General features: G+C 42.5%; 1 protein-coding gene across 3 annotated transcripts; it reads left to right on the top strand.

Moving 5' to 3' along the window:
- Positions 1–11,058: 11,058 nt before the first annotated feature.
- LOC124875827 lies at positions 11,059–12,943 on the top strand. 3 transcript variants are annotated; one of them, XM_047378230.1, is made up of 3 exons: positions 11,059–11,988; positions 12,133–12,208; positions 12,276–12,943. In XM_047378230.1, exons 1-3 carry the CDS (start codon positions 11,397–11,399, stop codon positions 12,283–12,285), a joined length of 678 nt encoding a protein of 225 aa, XP_047234186.1. In that variant the 5' UTR covers positions 11,059–11,396; the 3' UTR covers positions 12,286–12,943. The 3 variants fall into 3 exon arrangements, with proteins under 3 accessions (XP_047234186.1, XP_047234178.1, XP_047234168.1); XM_047378222.1 differs by having other exon boundaries at positions 12,273–12,943; XM_047378212.1 differs by having other exon boundaries at positions 12,133–12,943.
- Positions 12,944–18,413: the final 5,470 nt, after the last annotated feature.

The following is an 18,413-nucleotide window of genomic DNA, read 5'->3' as shown; positions in this document are numbered from 1 at the left end:
GGGTTCGATTCCCAGCCGGGGGTCTTTCTGCATACAGTTTGCATGTTCTCCCCGTGCATGCGTGGGTTCTCACCACGTACTCCAGCTTCCTCCCACAGTCCAAAGACATGCCTGTTAGGTTAATTGGTCTCTCTAAATTGCCCTTAGGTGTGTGAATGAGTGTGTGCATGGTTGTTTGTGTGTTGCCCTGCGATGGACTGGTGACCTGTCCAGGGTGTACCCCGCCTCTTGCCCGTAGACTGCTGGAGATAGGCACCAGCTTCCCCATGACCCACTATGGAATAAGCGGTAGAGAATGACTGACTGACTAATCCTTTTTTCTAAGTAAAAAAGGATTTTCTAAGTAAAGTTTAGCAAATGCTACATGTTTAAGTTTGTAATGGTAGCACAGAAAATAATAATTTCTCTGCCATTCCTCCCAAACAACTGGCTGGGCATATAGATAGAACCTAATGATTATTTTGGTCACATGGACACCCCAAGATGCCGCCCTTTGCTGCAGTTCTTTAATTACAGATGTTTTAATAGTTTTAATTGTTGCTCTGACTGTAGATGTTTAAATGATTGAAATTGTTTTCTGACTTTAAGATCAACACATGTCTGCCTCACTGGAATGTTATGTTTTCTTGCTTTTAAAGAGTGGCTAAGAGAAATGGGCATCTGAATCATGTTATATTAATACCCAAAGGACAAAGAAAGTCATGGAAATAAATTGAAAATTTCTACTTATTTTAGAAGTTTTTATATTATTTATAAAAACAAAAAGAAGAAATTTTCCCATTGAATAAATGTACTTGCTGAAATAACACATTTCTATGTAAAAGAATGCACTTCTGCAATGAAAGAAGGAAACCTTTTTAAGGGTTTTTCCACACCTTTACCATTGAGTGGGGGCTGTTTGTACAGCACCTTTGACCTGTGAACGTCTTTCAGTGACCTGTATAGTAAGATTACAGGCAACATGTGGCTGAACTGCAGTCCCCTTTAACGGATCCTTGAGCAATTTTTATAGTGCTCAGAAACATGCTGCAGATTGTCATTGTAACAGGAATTAATGTGTATGAATGAACTTAGTCACAAGCTATTAAGCCCCCTATGGTCCTCCATAAATGGGAAAGCTCCACTTCCTTGCTTCATCATATTTCTCTCCATAATCCAATATAAGATGTGTGAGCCATTATAAAATGGCCCGTGGCACTTCTAATAACCTTGTCAGCTTTATTACATTCATGGGCAACTTTCATCAAATGAGCGACATGCTTATTCCTTGATGTGATTACAGTGTGCTGTTGAGATAGGGACCCGTGTCTGATGTTTGCTAATAATCTGACGAATTATCACTATTCTTGTTCTTCTCTAGCAGCGTAATGTTTTATGTCTCATCTTCTCTTGCGTGCTCATAAAATGTAATGTTTTTATGGTTGAAATTCAAACCTTAACAACCTGTGTTCAGCTCATTCCTGTATCTTCATCCACTACTGTCAGTGAGAAATGAAGATTATTTTATCTGAATAACAGCAGTCTTTAAAACTCAGGCTGTAATTTCTTTGGAGATTGGCCCAGAGGACAGGGCCCATTGATGAGGAGAATAATAAGATCTAGTTAGTACTCCACTTGGTATTCAGTTTAATAAACTTCTCGAATCAGCATGCAGGAGCGGTGATACAGAGGGGCAAGCTGTCTCTGAGAGTATTTTTCAACCTCTCTTAATTTTTGTCATTCTTGATCTCTCTTGGTTCATGCATATTGTAATGATCCCCCTAAGCACCCCTTGTGTTGAAGCAGAAATCCCAGCCCTGCTGTATTGTGGGTATGTCTCCCTGCTGGAACATTGTATGATAATAACGAGCTGTCTGAGTTCTCGGTTGGTGTTTTGTTCAGAGCTGTGAGCATCCACATTTTTCCATTTCTCTCACAGCTAATTTTTTATTTTTGTTCATGTTCATGAAGTGACTGGACTGTGCATCTTCCCCTCCCTCACTGACGCCTGACCCTGTGGTAATGTGGTCACCCCCTCGTTAAAGTGCGTCTGCCTTATGGATCCTCGCCCAACTGGCCCTGAGGCCAATTTTTTTACTCCATCTATGTTAGAAGCACTGGAGTTTGCCAACAGAAAACAAGCAATGACCCAAACCCTAGCAATGTTGCGTGTTGCTATTTCAGGTGAACAAAAGGAAAAAGAAGGCACCATTCTCACCAGTGATAATATGTAATGTGTGAGAGTAATGAGCCAGCCTGCTGTGAAAACAGAAGGAATGCCTCAAAATAGATTTTCCTCTGAAGAAATTACATTTAATCATCCTAAATCATCCAAAAGGGGGCAGTATGACATTTAACTGAACTAAATCAACTCTTGTTAGGATAGTTTTTAGCGTCAACTCCTCCCATACCTCTCCCAGACAAGAAACAGACTATTCACAGAAATGCATTTACAGACAATATTTTTACACTAAATTACCCACTAAAGACAAAAGAGCTATTTAAACATAAATGTGAAATTATTCCGGTTATGTTTTTACAGCTGGGCCTTCCTGTGTTACTTTTTGATGTTCAAGCAGAACCTGAGTGTATTTTACATCCTTTATGTTTTTTGTGGTCCTTTGTGGTGTGAAGATCTTTGAAGAGCTCCAGCTTCAAAGTTAATATATAGAGTGATTTGGGAAAGCATTCACAGTCTTCTAAGGAAGCCTTTTATTTAGCTTCATCAATCTCCCTATTAACTCTGAACAGCTTCCCTGTCCCAGCTGAAGAACAGCACCACAGCATCATGCAACCACCACCATGTTTCACCACAGGAATGGTTTGCGCAATGTTAGTTTTCAGCCACATATCGTTTTCTAGATAGGTCTAAAGGTTTTGTTTCTCTGCCATCTGACCAGAGCACCTTTTTCTTTACGTTTGCTATCTCCCCTTACATGGCTAGTGGAGAAAATAAAAGTGTACTACTGATGGCTTTCTGTCATATTTGTTCAGATTTGTAGTGTATGTAACTAATAGCTGTCTAGTCAAGCAATTCTCCCACCTAAGCTGTGAATCTCTGCAGCTCCTCCAGAGATACAATTGATTTCTTGGTTGCTTTGCTGAGCAGTGCTCTTCTCACCCTGTCAGTTTAGGTGGATGACCATATCTTACTAGGTTTGCAGTTGTGATGGTGAAATGAACAGTACCCTGTGAGGAGTTCACAGCTTTGGGATATTGTTTTATAACTTACCTCAACTTTAAACACCTGCACAATTTTCTCCCTGACCTGTCTGCTGTGTTCATGTGTGTGTTCTTGTATGATGCTGTTTGTTCATTAATGTTTTCTAACAAACCTCAGAGGCCTTTACTGAAAAGCTGGATTTCTACTCAGATTAAAGAATACACATAGTGTTTACTAAATGTGTGACTTTTGGAGACAATTGGCTGCATTGGATTTTATTTAGGGGTATCAGAGTAAACGGGGCTGATTGCAAATGCTACCACACTTTTTTGATTTTATTTGTAAAACGTTTTGAAAGCCATGTATTCTGTTCGTTCCACTTCACAAATATACACATGCATTCCCAAAAACAACAGTGACATTTGTGGTTTAAATGAGACAAATGTAAAAAAGTTTAGGGGTTGCACGTGTTTCTCAAAGTCATTGTTACAAACACAGCCTTCAGTCATCTTTATGTCCAAAGCCCACCTTCAAAACCGATCCCTTCTTTTACTGTCGGCCGGCCTCATTAAGACACAGATTTATTCCCTGAACCTCAAGCAGACGGTGGTCTTTTTGTTTTCAGGATTGAAGCTCTGTGTGTGAACAGGATATAAAATGTGAGACACGGAGGTCATCATTCAGCTCTCCTGACAGACTGAATCCCTGTGAAAACACCGCCACTGTCTGCCTCTCCCAGCACAGCTGTCATTGGTGCAGTGACACATCAGAGCTCACATACGCTGCATGAGCTATCAGGCAGAGGGTTGAAGTTATGCAGGGGCGCATGTGACAAAGGAAGCCTTATTATCTCAGAGGTGAATCTCATCGCTATTCCTTCCCTTCTTGCCTTGCTCCATGGGATATAAAGACCCAGGTCTCCACACTTAGCTTGCACGACCTGTCAGTTGTCTTAATCAGAACCCCCTTCAGTGGTTAATAAAAACACATCTATGATTTCAGTCATGATGTGCAGTGTTCCTCTCAAAAGGTCGCCATCAATATGTCTGCCAAACCACTGAATGGAGCACAGGGCGCTCACAAAACAGAAAAATTTAGTCTTTTATGGTTTAAAATTAGTTTTGGTTGCAGCAATCAGTCACTTGCTTTCAGCGGCATGTTTGTGAGTGATGCTCCAGTTGTCATAAAACCTTATGGCAGAAAGAAGGGGACGGTAGATCCACTCTCTTGACATTAAAATTTGGCGAGGCGGTGCTTTAAGAGCTGAGAGGAAATTCTTGGTGCTAATTGGGCTGTGAAGGATTTTTTCATTTATGTGCTGCAGATTCAGTCCACTCCCTCACTTCCTCTCCCCTCAGAAAATGAAGGTGAATCCGTTTACTGCTTGTTTATAATTCCTACTCATTTTCCTACCAGTATAAGTAAATATATAAAATATTTATATAAGATGCCTTTCCTTACTAATGAAAAATAAATGAATGAAAGAGGGACTTTAATCATACCTGGGAGACTGCAAACAACAATAAACACAGGCAGCCTCTATCCAGCAGTTCTAAATGCTCTTTACAAGAATATTTACTAATAGAAATTAAGTTAAAGTTGGCTTGATTCCACTTTTATAGGTTATACAAATTTCATTAGGCTGATGTTCTAGGATTTGTCCAGAATTTATGGCTAGTTTTTGTAGTTTTGTAAATCTTTCATATCCCAATGTTCTGGCTTTCTTTTAGGGTTGATATCGTTATGGTTGAATGTAAGGAAAGGGATCAAATTAAGAAAAAAGTAAGATGTCTCAGGCCTAAACAAAATATATTCTGGAGACTACATGTATTTGAAAGTCATGCCTTTAAGAAATATACCTGACACCTGAGACAGGACCATGGGAATGCATCCTCCTTCAGTTGATCATCTCCTATATACAAGCTTACAATTAATAGCTCTTTGGGACTTGCCTTGTTGGTGCTAAAACTCTATGTCTGTCAAACTGTTTTATTTTTTGTATTTTTTTCAAAGGTTCAACCAAGTTGCCTTAATGTCAAATTTAAAACTGGTTATTTGTTAAGCTGTCTGGTGAGTTAGGAGCCTTTTGATGCCTGAATGACTGACAGTTCACTGTAAAGTGCAAACAAATAACCAAATAAAAATATTTTAGACAGCTTCAGAAAACCTTAACCTCTTTCAGATTACAAAACAGTCTGGATGATTACAAGTAAAATATTTTGGCGGATGCACTAGAAACATGCAATGTACCGAAATGTCAGCCACCAAAATGAAATGTAACAAACCACAAACAAATTATGGGAAAAAAGATGATATTTTAAACAATGAAATTAAGATTGAAAAGTGTACAAACGTCTATTGATGCCTAAATGTTGTTGATGATTGTGATTAAGTTGAAAACTGGTCTATGCAAGCCTGACTTTCAACATGTTTGTTTCAGCTTAATTTGGACAAAATCAGAATCAGCTTTATTGCCATGTTTGTACAGACAAACAAGGAATTTGACTCTGGTACACTTTGCTCTAAATGAGGATTTTTTTTGTAAATATAACGGTGGATAATAAAGAATATCTTTTTAAATGTAGATATATACACAACTGTCTTTATGTGAAACACACAAAGGTGTGATCACATTGTTTTATTTTATTAAGTTAATAGTTTAAAAAGGGGGTGAAAGTGAATTGAAATGTTGTACCGAGTTACACCACAGGGTGGCAGTGCTTCCCATGAGACGTTTTAATGCAGCCTTGCTTCGCTTTGCCAGGCCTCAGAGATACACAAAGGACACAAGCAGTAAGGTCTCCGTCTCACTTTTGTTTAATTACAGGTTGGTCACGTTCACCAAGCACATGGACATGATTATCATGAAGTGTCTGTCATATAACATTTGTTATTGCGTTAACCAGTCTTATGTAGTGTGGAAATATAAATGCCTTTTTATTAGTAGCTAAGACTAAGATATATTTGGGACTTTGCTGCTTATAGATTGATTTCTATTAGGAGTTTTAGTTATGCTTTTGGTAGTTAGAAAAAACCTTAACAGTAGCCTCTAGTATTATAACACAATGAGTGTTTATTATTCAAGGTTAAGGCTTGCATGTCTTTTCTGTCTGTATCGTGAGAAGCCGGCAGTGTATTGGGGAGGCATGCTACTCCTCTCTGTGCTGACCGAAACTTCTGATAAGTATTCCACCCTGAAGATTCCTGAAGACGTGTGGGAAACAATTCTTTATTAAATGATGAAATGTATCTCTGTTTCTTTGATACTGTAACAGTAGCCTCTAGTATTATAAAACAATCAGTGTTCATTATTCAAGGACAAGGCTTGCAGGTGTTCTCTGTCTGTATCCACGTGTGGGAAACCATTCTTTGATTAAATAATGACGTATATCTCTGTTTCTTTGACACTGTTGCTGGGGAGACATCCACAGACAGAATGATTGTGTATGTGTACTGCATAGCAGCGTGGGGTATAAAATGTAAGGTAACGCAGCCCCCAGTGAGACAACACACAGACATTTCCAGGTACCCGTGTAAGTGTGATGTCTCCCCCTCTGAATTCAGATTGGTTTTAATAAACTTGTGGAAACGTACAACTGATCTCTGATTGAGGATTGTCCTTTGGGGTGCCAAATAAAAAGAGTCAATGAGAGGTGAGGAGTATAGTAAGAGTTAACGGAGGCCAGTAAAGTTTTCCTACCTCGACAATTTGGTGCCGTGACCCGGATTTGGCACTAACTAAAGGATAATTAATTGACTACGAGGCGGACGTCGTTCTACAACACCACAGGGTCGACCCAAAACAAAAGGTAAGGAGATCTACAGGGGTTGGACAATGAAACTGAAACACCTGGTTTTAAACCACAATAATTTATTAGTATGGTGTAGGGCTTCCTTTTGCACCCAATACAGCGTCAATTCATCTTGGGAATGACATATAGAAGTCCTGCACAGTGATCAGAGGGATTTTAAGCCATTCTTCTTGCAGGATAGTGGCCAGGTCACTACGTGATACTGGTGGAGGAAAATGTTTCCTGACTCGCTCCTCCAAAACACCCCAAAGTGGCTCAATAATATTTAGATCTGGTGACTGTGCAGGCCATGGGAGATGTTCAACTTCACTTTCATGTTCATCAAACCAATCTTTCACCAGTCTTGCTGTGTGTATTGGTACATTGTCATCCTGATACACGGCACCGCCTTCAGGATACAATGTTTGAACCATTGGATGCACATGGTCCTCAAGAATGGTTCGGTAGTCCTTGGCAGTGACGCGGCCATCTAGCACAAGTATTGGGCCAAGGGAATGCCATGATATAGCAGCCCAAACCATCACTGATCCACCCCCATGCTTCACTCTGGGCTTGCAACAGTCTGGGTGGTATGCTTCTTTGGGGCTTCTCCACACCGTAACTCTCTCGGATGTGGGGAAAACAGTAAAGGTGGACTCATCAGAGAACAATGCATATTTCACATTGTCCACAGCCCAAGATTTGCGCTCCTTGCACCTTTGAAACCGACGTTTGGCATTGGCATGAGTGACCAAAGGTTTGGCTATAGCAGCCCGGCCGTGTATATTGACCCTGTGGATCTCCCGACGGACAGTTCTGGTAGAAACAGGAGAGTTGAGGTGCACATTTAATTCTGCCGTGATTTGGGCAGCCGTGGTTTTATGTTTTTGGATACAATCCGGGTTAGCACCCGAACATCCCTTTCAGACAGCTTCCTCTTGAGTCCACAGTTAATCCTGTTGGATGTGGTTCGTCCTTCTTGGTGGTATGCTGACATTACCCTGGATACCGTGGCTCTTGATACATCACAAAGACTTGCTGTCTTGGTCACAGATGCGCCAGCAAGACGTGCACCAACAATTTGTCCTCTTTTGAACTCTGGTATGTCACCAATAATGTTGTGTGCATTTCAATATTTTTAGCAAAACTGTGCTCTTACCCTGATAATTGAACCTTCATACTCTGCTCTTACTGGTGCAATGTGCAATCAATGAAGACTGGCTACCAGGCTGGTCCAATTTAGCCATGAAACCTCCCACACTAAAATGACAAGTGTTTCAGTTTCATTGTCCAACCCCTGTACATTTATTCTCCTTTTGCCTGCTAATAGTGTAGGTGGTGTTGTGGAATAGATATCTGTTTTCTCTTAAATTTACAGTCCTGATCAGTTTTGGGTAAAAATATTTGTTTGTTAAAATAATGTATTAAGGTAAAGAAATTATGTATTGAGTAAAAAATATTTGTTGTAACATACTTTTAACCCGTGATACTTGAATGGTGAGGGTGTTAAAGTGAATAAGTTCCAGATTTATCAATCCAAACTCAGTCCTGACGAGGACTGGGGTATTTAGGCTGGGGTTAGTAAGAGCCTCCCCGAGGGACTGGGGACCCCTCTTAAGTGGCAAGGGATAGGACCCCGAGACCCTGAATTGGCAGGTGAGGGAAGACAGATCAAGATACTTCAATGTTGAGACTGTAAGAGTAAAATTAAGTAAAAGGAATTCCAGGGAGTCAACGGAGGGTTGATTCCTAGGTGTCAAACCGGGTTTGGCATCACAGCGGTCGGACCAGGAGAGATTGAAAAAGAGAGTCCCGCTGAATGGAAGGGTTTGAGGCCCTCCGCGCGCGCAAGCTATATATCCTAAGTGTTGTATTTGTCTAACTCGATTTACTGTGCATATGAGTGATAATAAAATAAAATTGAGTGGCTGCAAATGGCTGCGCTTGAGTGTGATTGATGTGAAAGGAATTGAAATTATTTGTGAAGTGATGCTGCCGAGCATAATGCATGAGAGGTGAAGTGATTGAAGAAGCTGCGATTTTATTATAAACTGTACTGCCATAGAAAGAGAAAGACAGACAAAAAAAAAAAAGGTAAAACAAGCGTAACATAGTGTAATAAGATAACAGTTGAGCAACATGGAAGGAGAAATTGATAGGGAAAAGAGTGATGATGGAAGGGGAAGAGGTCCCTGGCTACCGTTGTCAGACCAGGTAACTGTCCTGGCAGGATTTATGGGAAACATGAGAAAAAGTCAAAGAAGGAAGTTCAGACAACTATAGAAAAGATCAAGGAGGTGATTGTTGCAGGAGAAGGAGGAATGGATAACAAGGAACCGTTAGGTAGATGGTTGAACCGAGAATATAAGAGGCATCTGAAGGATAAAGAAAGTTGGTTGATTAAAGCTGATGAGAAAGGACGACTTGGTGGGAGAAGGTGTAAAGGTGAAGCAAAAAACCCAGGGAAAAGAGAGACAGAATGGGGTCGTTTGTTGGTTTAGTGGCAGGGATTGATCCACTGCAGTAAGGAGAGAACACAAATGAAGCAGTCAGAAAAAACAGCAGTACCCCCGCTGAGTGTCCCTCCCCCCATAGTACCACACAAGGTATATATCCAGTGATAGATGTGCAAAATGGAGAAATATATATTAGAGGAGACACAGAATCAGGCCAGTTACGTGCGCATTACAACCCGTTTGTCCCTGAACCATCAAAAGTATACAAGTGGGAGGACCTACCTGTTATGAACCCTTCTCTGACCACATAGAGAGAGATGCAGAGGCCCCAACACACCACTCTCCCCCTCAGCATTCTACCCCATGCGTGTATCCCCCGCCTACAGGAGTGAGCCAGACCCTCCTGGGGAATTTTAAAGAGAAATTAAGTGTTTTGAAAGTCGGAGCGGAGCGTGCGACTCCGACTCACAACCTAGACAGAAAACGCGGCCAGAGGCACCCAGCTCTGAGCCTGATGATTACCGGTCTGGTGACCGGCAGACAGCGGGGACTCCTGTAAAGGTGGATATATCCCTGAAAGGTAATTGGATGCCTGACCCAGAAGTAAAAGAGAAGGAAGAAAGTGTTGAGAAGAGTAGTTTAGCTTCTGGCAGTGATTGGTTGAGTGAAAGAGCTGAAGGAGGGCCTGAGACAGAAGCACAGGAAGCGTTTAGACTTTTAAGAGGGGTTACACAATTGGAATCAAAAGTGCATGAATTATATGAGAAAGCTTCTCAACAGATGACAAAAAAACAATTTAAAGATTCTAAGAGAACACACACCATGACTACTCGTAGCCAGAGCGGTCCATCCGGACTTCAATGTCCGTTGTTGACCTCATCAGCTGGAATGACAAAATATGTCCCTTTTTCATTGGGAGATGTACAGGGATTAGTATAAGTTGCCACCTATTGTAGGATGCGGACGTGTCTGATTACAGGAATTAGATACATCGACTAAAGGCATGACACTGGCCTTGGGTGACTTTAGAACAATTTTGGGGCGATCTGTGCGTCCCTCAGTTGCTAGAGAAATAGAACAGAATGCTGATGGCAGTAAGGACCCTGATGACAGACCCCTGACACGTGTAATGACAGCCCTAGGGAAGGCCATAAGAAATCAGTATCGGCCCACTGCCCCCGTTGCAGTCCCTCAATTCGATTGGGACCCTAATCAGCGTCCTAAAAAGCACATTAGTGCTGCTGTGGACACGTGGATGAGACACACAGGAGTTAATCCCAAGGGTGACGGGACAGGAATGGGACAGCTGTTTAAGAAGCCATATTAAAAGGAGTTCCTTTTGAGGTGTGTCAAAAGATGAAAAATAATCCTGATTTGCAAGGAACAGACTTCACAAAGTGGGAAAAACATTTAATTCACCATTTACATACAGCTCAGGAGGCAGAGAAAAAGAAAAAGGAGGAGGAGCAGCTACAGAATCAGCTCCTTAAATTGCAGCTGCAAGAGGCCAAAGAGAAATTAAATAAGAGAAAAAGTGATAAAATTGAAAATGTAATGTCAGCTGCAGCTCAACCTGTTCCTCCTGCTGCAGCTGCATCTCCAGCAGCACACATATGTCTATGTCACCACCTTTGACTGATCAGTGGCAAGGAGGGGTATTGCCCCCCCATCCACCCTATCCGTTTCATAATTACAGGTACAGTGGCCCCGGTCGTGGAGGCGGATGGTGGTCAGCGTGGTCGTGGTGGATGGCGTGGAGCACCCAGAGGAAGGGGTGGAGCCAGCGGGGCACCAGGAGATGTGTGCTACAAATGCGGTCAGTCTGGACATTGGGCCCGCACCTGCCCCAACTGGGGGTCACAGCAGGGAGTACCAGGACTTATGGTCCCTCCTAATGCAGGTATGGCACCTCCTCCACCCCTGCAGGGCCAGTATCCACAGATGGGTGGATATCCGTCTTACAGTCCATACTGACACACCCCTGAGGAGGACCAAGGCAGCGTGGGCATGGCAGACCCCATGTTGCCTGCAAAGGTGGGAGAGAACTGTCTGAATTATTTAGTGGACACTGGAGCAACTTATTCCACCATAACACACCAACCTCCTAAACCACTGCTTTCTACCAAGACTGTTTCTGTGATGGGTTTCTCAGGGGTTGCAGAAACTCTGCCTGTGACTGTACCACTTCCTGTTCAGATTGGGACTCAGAGAGTAACTCACCCTTTTGTGTGTTCACCCAGCACACCTGTTAATTTGCTGGGCAGAGACTTATTAGTGAAGCTGGGAGCATCAGTGCTGTGTGGTACTGATGGGTTAACGGTAACTTTTCCAGATGGTTCCTCTTTGGCATGTGGACAAATGCTTCAGCATGGACAATATTTTTTACAGCCAGTTGAAGAGGAATATGTTGACATCTACTGGGGACTGCTGACCGCTCCTTCTTCTCCAAGCAGCATCTTCTCTGTGTATCAGCTGTGGAAACCCTGGATTCAAAGTCTCTGCCTCTACACCTCTCCGCCCGATCCACCCCATGTCACTCTGTTCTATGACCCTTGTCACACTGAATGGTACCAAGATTTGTTTAATGAAACAGTAGAAGGTAGGACATGGTTCGATTCATCCAAAAGTATTTATGTGGCTCCTGAGGGTGTGGCTGCAACAGTTGATTTAACACCTGAACAAGCAGAATGGTATTTAATGTCAGATGAAGCTGTTCCTCATGTTTCTCTTTCTTTGCACCCAGCTAAGGAATTGGGAGGAGTGGTAAAGCGCTCTCTGGCGGCTGGGGACTGGCAGGACACCTCAGTCACCAACTTAAGGTATTGTAAAAACACAAACACATACTGTATAAAATGTACAGCTACTGACGAAGTCCCGTTGCAGCAGGAGGTGCTAACACGTCATCATGGAAGAGAAAAAACAGATCATCCCCATTCAGGTTGCATCTCCCTCGCCTATTTGGGTTCCACAGTATACACACAAACAACAGGCTCAGGAAGGCATCAGAGACACCATTGAAGGCCTGAAGGCGGCAGGTGTGTTAGAAACCTCAGCCTCAGCATGGAACACACCCATCATCCTGATGGCAGACTATGTTTTGAAAGTGAAATACCTGTGATAATGTGTTAGCATTTTGTAGCTAACATGCAAGTTGCCCCGCTAGCTTAGAAGTTAAGTGCTAGTGTATTTTGTGTTGGTTTTGCAATATTCAATGTTAATGCTTATGTACCCTCCCACATGAAGTCGGATAGATTTATTATAGTTAGATATGACTGTTTATGGTTAAGTGTCCCAGACTATGTAAAAACTGTCCTAGTATATTGTGACTGACTGGAAATGACAATGACTAATGTGTTGTGTAATCTGTTAACTCTCTGCTAATTGGAAGATAGTGTTGTGTAAAATATCCTTTTAAAAGGGAGATAATAGTTGGAAAAGTGAGATCCATTGAGAAAACAGATTCAATGCATAAGTACATCATAAGATAAGACAGTTGTATTGCTGGATGTAATTGTTTATTGGACAAGAAACGATTAAAAGCCAGTCCTCAAAGATACACAAAGGACACAAGCAGTAAAAGGTCTCCGTCTCACTTTTGTTTAATTACCGACACTGATCCTTCCCCGACAAAAATTATAAACTGTTAGTGGTGATGGTACCGGCCCAATACCTGCTACATTTACAATAAAATAGAGTGGACTATTAACTGAAATTGTCCATCCATCCATCGTCTATATTGTTTTCAGAAATGGATGACCTTAAACAGCCATAAAGATGTTGATGGAAGTCTAGTGAGGTTTTTGTCATTTTTGTGGTTATAAAAGAAAACAAGTCTCATATCATGGCGACTAAACATCCACATTGTTCCTCAAAGACTAAAATTCAAGACTATTGTTAATTTTTAGTTAATATGCCCCGTCAATACTTTTTCAACGTAGCCAAACGCATTCAATTCAATTCAATTCAATTCAGTGTTATTTCTTTAGCAACAATTCACGACACATGTCGTCTCAAGGCACTTCACAAAGGGTTTGGAATGGTGCGGGGTTGTTGGGGAGGTTAGAATAAACTACTGAGTCTTAGAGTTTTGCCATTTTAAGATGGTCTATGTGTAGGGGTACTAAGTAAAATAACAAACTGATAAAGTTTGTCCATGTAAAGTTTGTCCATTGTTATACTAAAAACCACAAGGATTGGGGCAGTGTTGCCAGGTGTACGATGATTATCATATTTGTACGACAATTTTGCTCTCTGTACAATGTACGATCAATAATCCCAAAAAAGGCCAAATGTACGATAATTTGACCATTCCGTGAATGTGTGGTTGTAACGGTTGTCATCAGTCTGTCGCAACTGTCTGTCAGAGATTTTTTGTGAACCCTGAAGGCATCTGTGTCTGGATTCGGAAACAAATGCTGGAAATTCCAGCCAATCGTGCTTTTCTAAATGTGACCTACGAGTGACGTGTATGCGTTTGCCTCAGAACAACGGCTATGATTGGCTGAATAGTCCACTGCGCCTGCTCCATGATTGAGGAAAAGAAAAGAAGAAGAAGCAGAGTCAGACTGGAAGAAAAAGCGGTGAAAATGAGTGAACAAATGGAAGGGGGAGAAGGAGGAGGAGAAAGTGGAAAGGTTAAGAAGACGGCAGGGCACAGTCAGAGTAAGCAGCACCGCCCGCAAAGCTATTGAAAAGAGTGGGAGAGTCAATTTGTGTGGTTGAGACCTTTTGCTGGCTCCGAGAGCAAAGCTTTCTGCCGGTGCTGCAATACAGAGCTGGTGGCCGAAGTATCGCTATTAAAAAACCACAGCAAATCAAAAAAACACACAGAAAAAGAAAAAAATCTAGCGCCAATACAAAAATCCATAACAAAATGCTTGCAAAAAAAGTCAGAAAAGGAGAAGCTGGAAACAGCAGTAAAGACAGTAGAGGTCAAGCTAGCAGGGTTTTTAGCAGAGCACAACATCACAATGAGGGCCACAGACCATCTGGTGGATGTCATCAAGGACATATTTAGTGACTCAAAAACGGCACAAAACATGTCACTTGGCCACACAAAGGAAACTGCCATAGCAAAGCATGTTATTGGTGACTGCTATTTTGGGAGTCTGTTAGAAATCCTGATGAGAAAAAAATTAAGCATCCTTGTTGATGAATCAACCGACATTGGAAATGTCAAAAAGTTCTGTGTTGTTGTTTTGTGTGTTTTTTTTTTTTTAACAGGGTTCTAGTCATCTATCATGTAATGTAATATGTAATTCATCTAAACAATAGTCTCCTTTCTGCTCTTCTTCATTTTATTCAGAAAACTGCCGAAGACGGAGACGTGACATGACTGACGCACACTGGACAGCTTATGAACACCAGGGCAATTACGGCTACACACCACTTGGTTTTTTGTTAACATTAGATGTTGGAGTGAACTCGGGGGAATTACCCCTTGGAATGTTGTTCTTTAATTTATTATGAATTTGTTATTTTGGTTACGAGGTAATTTTACAGGTTGTTATATAGCCAGGTTATATATGCACTTTATTTTAAGCTATAACCTGGTATCAGATACTTTAAATTTGCATAAGTGTTGTTTTTTATTTATTTTATTGATTGTCATTTTAGAGGAAAGAGACATGTTGTTGCTCTGAAAATAAAATGTTAATATGTGAAGCCAGATCTTTATTTTCTTGTCAGTTATCATGAATACTATTTCTCTTTGTCAAAAAAGTAAACCTGGTACTGTCTATTTCCTAACATTAGGTGGCCTCCAGGCCTCATGATTTGGCTCATTAGTTCCCACCAGTCATTGCTTATGGAGGACACATTAGCCTAACGCAACTGTGGGGCTGCTGATGAATCCATTTCGTACTGACACGACACAGCTGTGAGTGCCTGTTAGACGCTATTCAACACATCAACACATCAAGAGACTTGTTATCTTGGTTATGACGAGTGTACAATAATTTCCCTGAAAATACGATATATTTTATGTCTCTAGTACGATAATCCTACATTTCTCACCTGGCAACACTGGATTGGGGGTACCTCTCTCTGACAGACTGATATAACCATTGGAAAAGAAAAGGGGTTATAGAAGGGGTGTGTTTGCACCTCAACCATAACTGAGCCGGTTAAGGCTAAATCTGACTCCACCTTACTCCATCCAGCAGGGAGGGAGGAAGGCAGAGGTAAAAGTTTTGTTTCCTGTTGCATTGTGTGAAAGGCGGGTAACTTTAAAATGGGTTAAGTCAATTCAATCGAATCATATAGATTTCAAGTCAGGTACATACATTCCAATTAATCCTAACTATTGAACAGTGCAGTGAGATTCAGTTGGTTATTCAAATTAGTTAAAAGGTTTTTCTATCTAAGCAAACCCAGCAGTGTGGTTTTCGTCCCGGCTGTGGAACACTGGACTAGCTCTATACCCTCTACAGGGTACTCGAGGGTTCATTGGAGTTTGCCCAACTGGTCTACATGTGTTTTGTGGACCTGGAGAAAGCATTCGACTGTGTCCCTCGTGATGCCCTGTGGGGGGTGCTCCAGGAGTATGGAGTCGGGGGCCCTTTATTAGGGGCCATCCAGTCTCTGTACAAGTGGAGCAGGAGTTTGGTTCGCATTGCTGGCACTAAGTCGGACCTGTTCCCGGTGCACGTTGGACTCTGGCAGGGTTGCCCTTTGTCACCGGTCCTGTTCATAACTTTTATGGACAGGATTTCTAGACGCAGCCAAGGGCCAGAGGGGGTCTGGTTTGGGGACCAGAGGATTTTATCTCTTCTTTTTGCAGATGACATGGTCCTGCTGGCCCCCTCTAGCCAAGACCTACAGCATGTGCTGGGGCGGTTCGCAGCCGAGTGTGAAGCGGCTGGGATGAAGATCAGCTCCTCTAAGGCCATGATTCTCGACCGGAAAAGGGTGGCTTGTCCTCTTCAGGTTGGAGGGGAGTTCTTGCCTCAAGTGGAGGAGTTTAAGTATCTCGGGGTCTTGTTCACGAGTGAGTGGAGAATGGAGCGGGAGATCGACAGATGGATCGGTGCGGCTGCCGCAGTAATGGGGGCGCTGTGCCGGTCCGTTGTGGTGAAGAGAGAGCTGAGCCGAAAAGCGAAGCTCTCGATTTACTGGTCGGTCTACGTTCCTACACTCACCTATGGCCATGAACTTTGGGTCATGACCGAAAGAACGAGATCCCGGATACAAGCGGCTGAAATGAGCTTCCTCCGTAGGGTGGCCGGGCACTCCCTTAGACATAGGGTGAGGAGCTCGGCCATCCGGGAGGGGCTCGGAGTAGAGCTGCTGCTCCTCCACATCGAGAGGAGCCAGTTGAGGTGGCTCGGGGATCTATACCGGATGCCTCCTAGACGCCTCCCTCAGGAGGTGTTCCAGGCACGTCCCACCGGGAAGAGGCCCCAGGGGACAGCCCAGGATACGCTGGAGGGACTATGTTTCTCGGCTGGCCTGGGAACGCCTTGGGCTCCACCCAGAGGAGCTGGAGAAGATGTCTGGGGACAGGGACGTCTGGGTGTCTCTGCTGAGTCTGCTTCCCCCGTGACCCGGTCCCAAATGAGTGGAAGACGACGAGTATGAGTACGAGGGAACCCTGCAGATTGCATCAAGTTTGATACTTGCAGCATTCACTCCTCCTGGATGAACATGTAGTGACAGTGGACAGTCACTGGCGTTGACTTTACAGCAATCCCTCATACTGAGCATGCATGTAGCGACAGTGGAGAGGAATAACTCCCTTTTAACAGGAAGAAACCTCCAGCAGAACCAGGCTCAGTGTGAGTGGCCATCTGCCACGACTGACTGGGGGTCGTGGCACATGACCACATTCTGTGTTTAAACCTAACTAATCGGCTACTTAAAACAAAACTAACCATGATAACAAGGTTACAGAGCTGAAATCTACCAATGCAGAATTTTAAACTGATTTTAGATTTTCCTGCAAATTCACCTCCAATCAACTCAAACAACTGCCTGTTAATGCACATCCTAAAAGTATCAAAGATCGTGTTGGAGGCACTTTGCTACCACCCGGTGGTTTTAATGTGAACTACACCCAGTTGTGATTTTCAAATTGTAGCCCATATTTGAACTGTGATAAAACAGCAATGATTGTACAAAAAATAAGCTTTCAGTTTCGAAGCCCTGTTTAGCATTAGCAACTTCAACAAAATAATTTACATACTTGGGACTGGAAAATTTGTTCAGTTACTATTATGCCAAATTCTAATTTGCATTGGACCACCATGTACAGGTCCTTCTCAAAATATTAGCATATTGTGATAAAGTTCATTATTTTCCATAATGTCATGATGAAAATTTAACATTCATATATTTTAGATTCATTGCACATTAACTGAAATATTTCAGGTCTTTTATTGTCTTAATACGGATGATTTTGGCATACAGCTCATGAAAACCCAAAATTCCTATTTCACAAAATTAGCATATTTCATCCGACCAATAAAAGAAAAGTGTTTTTAATACAAAAAACGTCAACCTTCAAATAATCATGTACAGTTATGCACTCAATACTTGGTCGGGAATCCTTTTGCAGAAATGACTGCTTCAATGCGGCGTGGCATGGAGGCAATCAGCCTGTGGCACTGCTGAGGTCTTATGGAGGCCCAGGATGCTTCGATAGCGGCCTTGAGCTCATCCAGAGTGTTGGGTCTTGAGTCTCTCAACGTTCTCTTCACAATATCCCACAGATTCTCTATGGGGTTCAGGTCAGGAGAGTTGGCAGGCCAATTGAGCACAGTGATACCATGGTCAGTAAACCATTTACCAGTGGTTTTAGCACTCTGAGCAGGTGCCAGGTCGTGCTGAAAAATGAAATCTTCATCTCCATAAAGCTTTTCAGCAGATGGAAGCATGAAGTGCTCCAAAATCTCCTGATAGCTAGCTGCATTGACCCTGCCCTTGATAAAACACAGTGGACCAACACCAGCAGCTGACACGGCAACCCAGACCATCACTGACTGTGGGTACTTGACACTGGACTTCTGGCATTTTGGCATTTCCTTC

Source organism: Girardinichthys multiradiatus, chromosome 1 (genome assembly GCF_021462225.1).
Source record: "Girardinichthys multiradiatus isolate DD_20200921_A chromosome 1, DD_fGirMul_XY1, whole genome shotgun sequence".
NCBI classification, from domain to species: Eukaryota; Metazoa; Chordata; class Actinopteri; order Cyprinodontiformes; family Goodeidae; genus Girardinichthys; species Girardinichthys multiradiatus.
The sequence above is the reverse complement of the archived record's forward strand: the minus strand, read 5'-3'. Positions and strand labels throughout refer to the sequence as shown.

Coding starts and splice junctions, on each gene's coding strand:
- LOC124875827 (XM_047378212.1), top strand. CDS start 11,397: ATGGCAGACCCCATGTTGCCTGCAAAGGTGGGAGAGAACTGTCTGAAT. Junction 11,989..12,132: donor GTTTAATGAAACAGTAGAAG/GTAGGACATGGT, acceptor CTTTGCACCCAG/CTAAGGAATTGGGAGGAGTG.